Here is an 11,363-nt window from a genome sequence, read left to right on the forward strand (position 1 = left end):
TGTTCTCTATTAGGGTTTTGTGAGTGTGTGTGTGTGCTTGCAAGAGCTCAAGCTCTCTTCCCCCCTGCATCTTTTCATGGTATCAGAGCCTGGTTCGTGCTAAGGGCTAAGCTGCAAGCAAGAGAACCATAGGAAGCGGTACGAGGGTAAGAGCTTCAACTACTCTTCCCTATTTGTGTTGGTGACTACACCCTGCTACACATGAGTTGAGGGTAAGCAGGGATGTTGTCTTTGATGAGATGAGCAGCTGGTATGCTGCTGAAAAAGAAGCTGTTGGGGCTGATGTGAGTGTAAGTGTGGTTGCACAAAATGCAGGTCAGCAAATCACAGTCTTTGAGTGGACCAGGAGAGTCCTCATCTAGTGGGTCTGTTGATAGACCATGGAGTGGCAGGCTGCATCATAATACCAGTCCTACAAATGTGATTAGTACATCACGTAAAGGAAAAGAGAAAGTGGTTGAGCCCCTTGGTATGCTTGACATTTTTGCAGGGCATTCTCATGTTGATGGAGAGTCTAGTGGCTCAGATATGAGCCTTGATAAGGAGCTTGGGATCCCAGCGACGATGAGAACACCTGTTGTAAAGAAGGCTATGGAAGCCATGAATGAAAATCTGCGAAGATCTGAGAGAGTGAAAAATCCTGTGCAGAGATTTACCTATGATGGTTATGTGGCACATCACTATGCATATATGGCAAAGGTTGTGCAGGTTGTTGAGCCCACATGCATTGATGAGGCTATTGGAAATGTGTGTTGGGAGAAAGCTATGGATGAGGAGATGAATGCACTATATGGAAATGAAACTTGGGACTTAGTGCAATTACCTGAAGGCAAGAAAGCCATTGGATGCAAGTGGGTGTACAAAGTAAAACATAACAGTGATATATGGCATTGATTATGAGGAAACTTTCAGCTCACTGTTGCCAAGATGGCAACAGTGAGAGTTGTGATAGCACTCGCTACGTCAAAGCAATGGTCTTTACATCAGATGGATGTAAAGAACGCATTCTTGCATGGGGATTTGCAAGAAGAGGTGTATATGTTGCAGCCACCTGGCTATGAGGATGTGAGTCACTCCGAGCATGTTTGCAGGTTGAAGAAAGCCTTGTATGGCTTAAAGCAAGCACCAAGAGCATGGTCTGACAAGATTTCTGAATATCTTGTCACTATTGGCTTTCATGTAGCCAATGCAGATTTCTCGCTGTATGTGAGACATGGTGATAGAGGAGTTGTGCAAATGTGTGACCACCTGGATCGAGAAGGAAGTATCCAAGATCCTCATCCAAAGTGAAATCACCACCATAAATATCATCAAACCATTGTCCAAATAACTGCTTAGGTGAGAATCTAGATGTGATGCATGTAAATCCACATAATGCACCATATAATCAGATACCATGCATCTCAAATGATATATATTACATCCAAAAGTAAATGCCCTGGCTCTAAAGAAAACAGGATCGTGTCGACATCCGTAGAAGCCAAAAGAACACATCTCAAGGTTGGCATCATACGAGGGTAAGAGTGAATCAATGTTGTCATCCCATGTAGCCTCACTCAAAATGTCAAAAACATGATCCACTATATCAATGGGTATATGGGCATGAGCCAAACCATGCACTACCCCCTCATGTGCAAAACCCTCTATGTGTGTATGATGATCTAAGATATCAATATACTTATCAGCATCATCATAATTATCACTAAGAAAATGAAGAGGTATCCTCACATGAAAGATAAATGGTATCATCCTACGACATGTCAAAGACCTTCAAGGTCATCTTCATAAACATGGTCTATCTCCATCAATGATGCACCTATGTGACCTATATCCCATGATAAATGTATCTCCAACAATATAGGATATAAGGAGATGTATAGATTAAATGCAAAGCTCTCTAGATCCACATGCATAAGCCTCTCTCTCCTACAAAGCCCCACCTCAACAAAATCATTTCTATGCTCATGTGCAATGCCTGACTGTGCATGTATATGCACTAAACCCAAGTGAATGCTACCAGGTATCCTATGAGAGCTATGAGAACTAGAAGTAGAGATAGAATCATAGATATCACCCTGAATAGAGGATCTAAAAGAGTATCTTGACTCGTCTAGCACTAGAAACTCAGGTCTATGCTCCTCATGCACTAGCATATGCCCATCAACATGTGAAGTAACATCATCCTGAATCTCACACACTGCAATGGATGCATCACTAGTCACAAGAGCTAATCCCCATGATAGTCTAATGCATCACTATGATCCACCAATACATCACTATCTCCTAATGCATCACTATAATCCACTGTAAGGTAGGTAGACATAGGCATATCAACAATCACAATGCTCGAAATGCTTCCTGCCACACCATCCCTCCCATTAAGATCATGCCCACATGATTTGACTCACACATATCACTCTCACTATCACTATCACATACATCATCATCATGTGCATATGTGTGTCAGTGGCAACATGTGCACGCATATCACTATCATTATGTGTATGTGTGTGCGATACATAAATATAATCATGTGTATTTATGCATGATACATCATCATAGGTATGTGGGTGTGATACATCAATGTCATCACATGTGTGTATGATCATCACCACGTGTACATGTGTCAACATCAATATCATCATCAACATGATGATGATCATCACTATCCACATCATCATCCACTGAATGCATGTCATCATGGTACCCATACTTAGGTATATAGTCATCTCTGCGCACGAGTGTAGGGCACTCAATCAAGTCCCCTCATACATCATCCCATTAAAGCAATTCGGAACCATCCATGTAAAGATAACCACATAGATCCTCAACAAAATCACCATGTGGAGAATGTCTGGACCGTTTGGCATGGACATTCTCCTCATAAAATAAGTTTCTAAACTGGCTAGGCAAAAAGATCTAAAGCTCAAACATCCATATGTGACATGAATATGATGTGTCATCATAGCATGATATCTGTGAAGAAAGATCTAGAGGTCGAAGCCGCGATGTGCCAAATGTATGCATGAACTCGACCAATGATATGTATCTCCACACCTGAAATTGTAAAGCATAATGAGGGGCATGTAGACATAGTGATAGGGTATGAGCGGATGCCACACGATCAACGTCTGGGATAGAGTCATAGTGATGTCGATGGCGATGATGGTAGGTAGTAGCACGGCAATCCTAGGTGGGGTAGAGGTAGTAATGGATCCTCATGTAGTTCGCCACTGCTTGAAAGTGTGGAAACACCCCCAAATGCGCTCAAGAATGCCACACAACGTGTGGAAAAGGCACCAATATGCTCAAATAACCTGCCTGTGCATGAACAAGGGCAAAAATACGCGTGTGAATGCCCAAAATACACTAAACAAGGGCCAATATGTACGTGTGAATGCCCCCCAAAAATACACCAAATGGCCAAAATGCACGAAATTGGGCACACACCACATGAACCAGCTCAACGAAGCTCAAAGCATGTGAACAAGCCCTCCAAAAAAAATGAAGCGTGTGAATGCTCTCCACTAATGAAATACACTTGGCCTCAAATGCATCCCCTCAAACACAAATAGCAAGCAAAAGTATGTGAAAAAGCATATAGTCTAAGGAGGTGTAGGTGGTGGATAATGAGAAATGAACAATGAATCCCAAAGGAAGTGCCCCCAATATGAAAATGTCCAAAGAAGTTTAAATGGACTAAACAAAAGATGGAAAGTGTGGAATGGCCAAAAACCTTAGGAAGTGTATGTACACACAAACCCTAAGTTTTGGGTATTTTGATAAAAAGAAAATAAAACCAATGTGTCCTTCTGTGGCTGAGAGTTTTTTTGCTCTCTTCTTCCCAATCACCATACTCAGTGTTCCTCCCCAGGACACTCTACTCCTTAAGTCCAAGAAGCCTACAGATTGAAGATTCCATATATATATATGATGGCTAGACTTGCTTCTCCAGTTTATAGTGTTCATCTCGCCCCGAGAGCTCGATGACAATGCGCTTCAGCTATGAACGATGCGCTTCATCTCTAATTAAGAGCTATATAGAAATTGAAGTTTTTTTTTAATTTCTTTCTTTTTTTGTTTTTTTGTTTTTTAACGTTTGCGCTGTAGAGAATCACTGGCTTCTATCACCGAGATGGCTGCCTGTGGTGCTGGGTGCCCCCCCAGACTGTAGAGCGAGCCTTGCACTGCTAATAGAGCAGGGCCTTCCTACGCTGCTCCCCGGCTGCTTCAAAAGCCCCCGATGGTGCGAATACCGCCGCTCTTAAAGGCTTGGGGTTCAGCTGTGTGATCTTGACAGCAACTTGCTTAGATAGAGTCGAGGGACATTGTGGTCGGTTAAACGTTTTAGTGCATCTGCCGAAGTCCATGCAGGGACTGCATGGTCACCTATAGCAACGCCATGAGTAAAGAGGATTCAGTTTGGTGGAAAAGTTAAATTGCTTGCTGAGATTGGTTGTGCTGGGTATGCAATAACATAATTGTCATCCATGTGTGCATGTTTTGCTCATACAAGTTGTAAAAGACTTGCAGTGCTTCAGAAAATGCTTCTAGTGTTGGCCTTCTGCTCTTTCTTGTAATTCAAAGGCTTGACATGAGGTAAAGTGATAACAGTAGTGTTTTATTGTCAAGCTTGTAAGAAGGTATGTATTAGAGATGTTAAGAAAGGAGAGCATATCCTCATTAAGGGCCACTGCAACTTCTTAGCTTGAGAATATCATGATCCCAGCTTTGTTTGATGGGCTTGTATGTTGTAAAATGAACTGTAGAAAACAACTGAGTGTTGCACTTTTGAGGTTGAGAGAGTAGCTGAGCGAACTGAACGAATTGTAAAAACTCTCTGCTCATAGCAAACTTAAAAAGAATGCAGACTCTCTATTGCACATGTCTGAGCCTAAAGAAGGAAATGAAGACGATGAACTATGTTAAGCAAAGAAGCTGTTGTACGTGTCATCTGAAATTTGTAACTCTTGTGCATTTTTCTCTTGCACCGACCATACATCCTTAAGCAGCCATAGCGTCGATCTTTATTTCGGAGGCATGCTCTTTGCATGCACCAGCCACATCTAGTAGTAGTGGGTGATGGCCTAGGAAGCAAGCAAGGGTATGCCTCACTATCCTAGGAGTGGTCGATCACCGAAGCTCGAGGGTGACCGTCTCCATTGAAGGAACTCAAATTGCAGGGGCCATTGTGGATGGCGGTTCTAGTGTTAACATTATGCCTAAATCTATTAGGCAAGTCTTGGGTCTCCGAATTACTGAGCCAGCTTCCTTTGCCATCTAAATGGCGAGGCAACAAGAAGTGATGCCCTTAGGACTAGTCAGGCAGCAAGTTCCGATAACTTTTAAGGGATTAGTATTTGAAATGAATTTTGTGGTGTTAGACCTCCCACCAGCTAGAGGAGCCTACAGCTTGCTCCAACAAGGGTGTTCTTCATGTGGTCGATGGTCCGCCGCCTTAGCTTTTCAATGCAAACTACTGAACCCTCTCAATTTGCATCCTTGAGCTCCTTAACATTGGTGTGAGACTCAAGTAGGGCTTAGTGCAAACCACCTAACGTACCTTGAAGAGCATGTAATTGTGAGGACAAGTAGAATACTCTGCCCCAACATCACTTGAAGAGCATGTAATTGTGAGGACAAGTAGAATACTCTGCCAACATCACTTGTTGATAATCTCTTGCAATACCCGAGCATCCCATTGTTACCATCTCCCACATACTGAATAAATGACGGAAAGTCTTTGAAAGTTGGTGGGTATCGCGTAGAAGGGTGTGCTGGGTATAGATTTTCATCAACCCATAGATCCACATTTGTGTGACCAGCTTGTCTTCGTGCAATCTTCTCTTGTTCTGTGAGATGACCCTTGCCCAAAGATGTATACCCTTCTAACACTCGAACATGCAAATCCACCTTGCGTCTTGCGATGGCACATTCACATTAGTGATTTCATGCAAGGCCATGATTCTACTTAGGTCACAAGTAACACAACCGGATGAGCTCCAAGTGAAGAAAAGAATTAATATGTTAAGTAATGTTTGATTAACAGCTCTATGTTGATGTTAAGCCATGAAAGAATAGTAGAGAGAGTGACAAGGACATGAAAGCATACTAGAGAGGGAGAGACGAAAAGTGAGTATGCAAGCCATAAGCTCACAATAGAGAGAGAAAGAGAGAGAGAGAGGGAGGGAGGGAGGGAGGGATTTGATAGTAGAGAGAGGGATTGTGTGTATGTAGGCCATTAGCTCACAGAGGAGAAAGAGAGAGAGAGAGAGAGAGAGAGAGAGAGAGAGAGAGAGAGGAGGCTGATTTGGAAGAAAAAAGGTAGGGTAGAGATGGTTTTAGGTGGAAATTGAGTTTAAAAAATAAATTTTATACATGTATATGGGTTTAGGTTACGTTTTAAAGCATGAGAATTTAAAAAAGATGAAAAAAATCACTATTTTTGGCCCCCACCTAGTTGGGAGAATGATGATGTGGAAAGTGATAGGATAATTTGGAGGCATTTAATGAGGGTGATTTGGTAGGGGAAGTAGAGGCAATAAATGAGAGAAAAAGATGTCACATTTAAGGGGATAGAGGAGGTTTTGGAGGGGAATGGAGATTGAAAATTGAATTTTTGATATATGTAAGGGTCAGGGATAAGTTTCGAAGCCGAAAACCTAGCAAAATGAAAAACAAAATCACTATTTTGTCCCCCTCCCCCTTAGTTACGAGCTTGGTGATGTGTAAAGTTCTTGCTACAAGAGAGAGAAAATGACTACTTTAAACCCCTAAAACTACATGCTAGAAAGAGCAAACTATAGGCTCAAAGTAAGCCTCTTTATTACCCTTGTCTCCTCTTTAGCCTTAATCCCAAAAATTAGGAATCCTTATAAGGCCCAAAAGATGTCCAAAGGCTACCTAATACTGACTGACCAAAAAAATAGCAAAAACAGCTAACATAGGAACGAAACATACCAGCACCAGTGGCGCGTACAACTTTCACAGGTTGCAAAAGTAAACACTAGAAGCCTTTCCCCTAGCCATTTTATTTTGAATGTGTGCCCCAAGACAATGATGTTTCAATTGAAAGAGGAATATAAATAATTATATGGTCGTGTGTTACACATGCTCCCATAATCCAAGGTCCACGAATCACTTTTACAAACAAATTTACAGGTTGAAGCTTTTTGGAAGGAAAAATTTACATCATCTACATCGTGGCCATTGCCACGAGTTCCTAGTTAATGTTTTAACACGGGAGGCACAGAGGCACCCGGGCAGCCAAGGGTTGTTGGAGTACGTGTAGAGGAGCCACATACCTCTGAGGGAAGTGCAGAGCCAGAACTACATCCAAGGGTTTTGGAAGACCGAGAATTGAAGGACCCAGATGTAGATACGATGTTTGAATTTGAAGAGTATAACATAGACCAATTTGGGCTCGTAGGGTAGACTGGCCTGGTTGTGGGTAGAGGCATAAGCATGCTATCTTGAAGAGCTTGGGTAACCTGTCTCATGGTGGGTCGAGACTCGGGTGAAGGGTGGCAGCACATCAGAGCAACGTGCAAAACACACCTCCATTGGTGCTCTTCAAGGGCTGGTATGTAACTTTGGATGCTTGGGTCAAGGGCCTCCATGAGCTTGTTGCTTTGCTGGAGCAGCCACACCCAGTTCACCAGCCGCATTTCTTGAGGTTGCAGAGAACCGTCTATGGCTGGGCGCCCGCAGGCTACCTCCAGGGCAAGTGCGCCGAAGCTGTACACATCAGCTTTATCGGTGACCCTGCCCGTGTACACTACCTCCGGGGCAACATAACCGGGTGTCCCTGCGGCCGTCATGGTGACCAACTGGTTGTGGCTGATGAGGCGGGCAAGACCAAAATCACCTAACACTGGCTCAAAATCCTCTGTCAACAGCACATTAGCCGCCTTCACATCTCTGTGCAGCACACACTCCCCTAAACCACCATGCAAGTACTCCAAAGCAGCAGCCACCCCTACAAGTATTCTGAACCTTGTCTCACTCTGCAGAGTGCCTTTCTTCTTGCCAAAGAGAAAGCTGTCCAGGCTACCATTACTCATGTAGTTGTACACTAGCAATGCTTCTCCTTTCTCGTAGCACCATCCTCGCAACTGTAGCAAGTTACGGTGGCGAATGTTGCTGATGATTCTGATCTCCGAAGTGAACTCGGCCTCCCTTCTCAAACCCTCCTTTAGCTTCTTCACAGCAACCGTCGATCCATCTGATAGGGTACCCCTGTACACACTACTGAACCCACCTTCACCCACCTTGCCCTTATCACCAAAACTATGAGCAGCCTTGCTTAGCTCTCTGTAGCTGTAGCGCGGCATGATGCTTGAGGCAAGCTGTATAGTTCTATTGTCATTGCTTGGACGAGATCTTGCTTTGTGCTTGATCCTCCTCCTTTTAATGCACACCAATACACCACATACACCCACCGCGAAGAAGACTGCTATAGCTAGAGCGAGAGCTAGAAGTAGCTTGGAACTGATCTTTTGACAGGATTTGCAATTTGCGGTAAGCAGTGGTGTAAGGTCGTCACTACTAAAATTCCATGAATAAAGAGCAATCCCTTCCATGGCGTTTTCGCCCGCCATGTTTGTGCCTGAGAACCCAACATACATAGACTGTTGAAAAACACTCGAGAGATCATAATACAGCTGCAGGCAAGGCTGGAGAGGACGAGTAGGAGAGGTGGAGTTGGTCATCCAAACTTGAATGAGGCTGCTGGAAGCGTTGTACTCTATCCATGCCGTGAAGGTGTAGTTGTTGTAGAGGTAGAGCTCTGGGTAGGAAGAGGTTCCGGGCCTTGCAGTATCGGTGAAGTTAGAGGACATCAAAGAATTGATATCGATTCCGATGTGGCTGGAGCTCGGATCTTTATACTCAAGGGATAGAAAGGTATCAAATTCCACAGCGAAAAATTGAGATAACCCTTTTGTTGGAGAGAGTGTTTGATTAGAAACGAGGCCAAAGGCTCTCCCATCACTGTGCTCCGGCGCTTGATCATAATAAGAAATGAAGAAGGCCATACCACTGCCAGACTTTCCATAGGCGCCTGTTGTGATGATTCGGAAGCTGAAGGACGTGTTGAAAGACGCGGTCCTGTTGGGCACACTGTTGTCGATGAACTGGATGCGATCTTTGTACACAATTTTGCCTATGTTGCTGTATGCTCTGGTATCGGCTACTCTTGGATCTGGATTAAGCCAGATGGCGGGCACGCTGTAAAATGCGTCCTGACCTTTGTACCAAGCGCCTTGCTTTACAAAGGTAATATTGGCAATGTCATCTGAGCTGTCGAATGTTGCATGCTCGAATTGGAGACCCCTGACTGCGCCGTTCCACAATATTATGATTGAGAATGCAACAAGCAGCTGGCTTGCTTGATTGAACATCGGGACAGCATGCGAGCACCTTGCTCTCTTCATTGCCTCACTGTATCACTCTGCAGTTCTCTGAGCACTTCTAACGCGACGGCCTCTGGATCACTCTGCAATTCTCTGCGTGATGGATGCCAACAAACTAGCTAGATGCAACCAACATTGAGGAAGGGGGCACTGGGGGGAAGGAGCTCAGAGACGTCAAGGCTTGACCTTTTCCTGTCACGGGATTACCGTGAGTCACGGTGGGTCACTAGTGAAGGTTTTGTCCGGCCCAGGGCTATGTTCGTATGATTGTATGATTTTATTTAAATATAGCCTATACCCTATATTTTCTTGTCTTTGGATGGTTTTGTTTAGATATATTTTATAATTTATATTTGACTGATCTCACATGTCACAATCATGTGCTTTATTATAACGAGTGGCCCAGACCCGTCTTTGTCTCCCGCTCTTTTATATTTTTCCCCTTTAAAACAAAAACAAAAACAAAAAACATTTTGTTTATACTAATTCTGCTTTCTCTGTCTCTCCTCTCTCCCTCTTCCTTCTCCCCTCTTCTTTTCCTTTAAAAAAGTCTCGTTAATCAAACAAAATATCTTCTAGAAAAAAAAGTTCTCTCTCTCCTAATTCGGTCCTCTCTCTCTCTCTCTCTCTCTCTCTCTAGTTCTCCAACTCTCTATCTAGAACTCTCTTTGTCTCTCTCTCTCTCAATCTCTCTCTCTCTCTCTCTCTCTAATGCACTTTCTTTACCTTTGTCTAACTCTCTCTTTTGAACTCTCTTCTTATCTTTTTCTCACCTACTCTCTCTCTCTCTCTCTCTCTCTCTCTCTCTCTCTCTTAAACTGGCCAACTCTCTATAACACACGTAATCTCTCTCTCTCTCTCTCTCTCTCTCTCTCTTTAACTCTCTTAAGCTCTCTTACTCTCTCTATATCTCTTAAACTCGCCAACTCTCTCACACACACACTCTCTCTCTAACTCTCTCAATCTCAATACTCTCTCCAATTGTCTCTATTTCTTTCGATCTGACCCACTCTCTCTCTTGCTCTCCCTAACACACACACACTCTCTCTCTCTCTCTCTCTCTCTCTCTCTCTCTCTCTCTCTCCCTCTCTCTCTCTAGTTGTCTATCTCTCTTTAAAACTCAATCTCTATTTCTAAGTTTCTCTCTCTAATTCTCTCTCTCCCCCTAACTCTCTCAATCTCTCTTACTCTCTCTATTTCACTCGAACTGGCCAACTCTCTCTCTTTCTCTCGCTATCACTCACTCTTTCCCTGTAACCTACTCTCTTTACCTCTCTCTAACTATCTCTCTAGCTCTCTCTCTTTAACTCTCTTTAACTCTCCATAACTCTCTCTCTCTCTCTCTCTCTCTCTCTCTCTCTCTCTCTCTCTCTCTCTCTCTCTCTCTCTCTCTCTTTCTTTGTATTTATCTCAAAATGGCCAACTCTCTCTCTCTCTCTCTCTCTCTCTCTCTCTCTCTCTCTCTCTCTCTCTCTCTCTCTCTCTCTCTCTAGCTCTCTCAAACTGGTCAACTTTCTGTAACACACTCTCTGTCTAACTCTCTTTCTCTAACACTCTCTAACTCTCTTTCTTTCTCTTTCTAACTCAATCTCTCTCTTTCTCTCTCAAGAGTAGTACTATAGTATAGTATCTAACGCAATCTCTCTCTCTTTCTCTCTCAAGTGTATCTAACTTTCTCTCTCTCTAATTCTCTCTATATCTCTCTCTCTCTCTCTCTCTGTAACTCTCACTCTCACTCTGTAATTCTTTCTCTAAAAAATCTCTAACTCACTACAACAAACAAAGAGCACATCCGCGTGAAGAGCCGTGGAAATATGGAAAAAAATATTCATGCAGCTATGCATACGGTTGCAAGCCTATGGCTATAATTGCTCAATTAACTACGTGTACAACAGCATGTATAGCCACACAGACATAGCCGTGTATATAGCCGCATGTATAGCCATGCGC

General features: G+C 43.4%; 1 protein-coding gene across 1 annotated transcript; it reads right to left on the reverse strand.

Annotated features, from left to right (window-relative positions):
- Window positions 1-7,104: 7,104 nt before the first annotated feature.
- On the reverse strand, window positions 7,105-9,588 carry LOC147642149 (L-type lectin-domain containing receptor kinase IX.1-like). Its single transcript, XM_086803308.1, has one exon. It carries the CDS (start codon window positions 9,432-9,434, stop codon window positions 7,227-7,229), a length of 2,208 nt encoding a protein of 735 aa, XP_086659434.1. The 5' UTR covers window positions 9,435-9,588; the 3' UTR covers window positions 7,105-7,226.
- Between the last annotated feature and the right edge of the window lie 1,775 nt (window positions 9,589-11,363).

Source organism: Cibotium barometz, chromosome 1 (assembly GCF_041138505.1).
Source record: "Cibotium barometz isolate CiBa-2024 chromosome 1, ASM4113850v1, whole genome shotgun sequence".
NCBI classification, from domain to species: domain Eukaryota; kingdom Viridiplantae; phylum Streptophyta; class Polypodiopsida; order Cyatheales; family Cibotiaceae; genus Cibotium; species Cibotium barometz.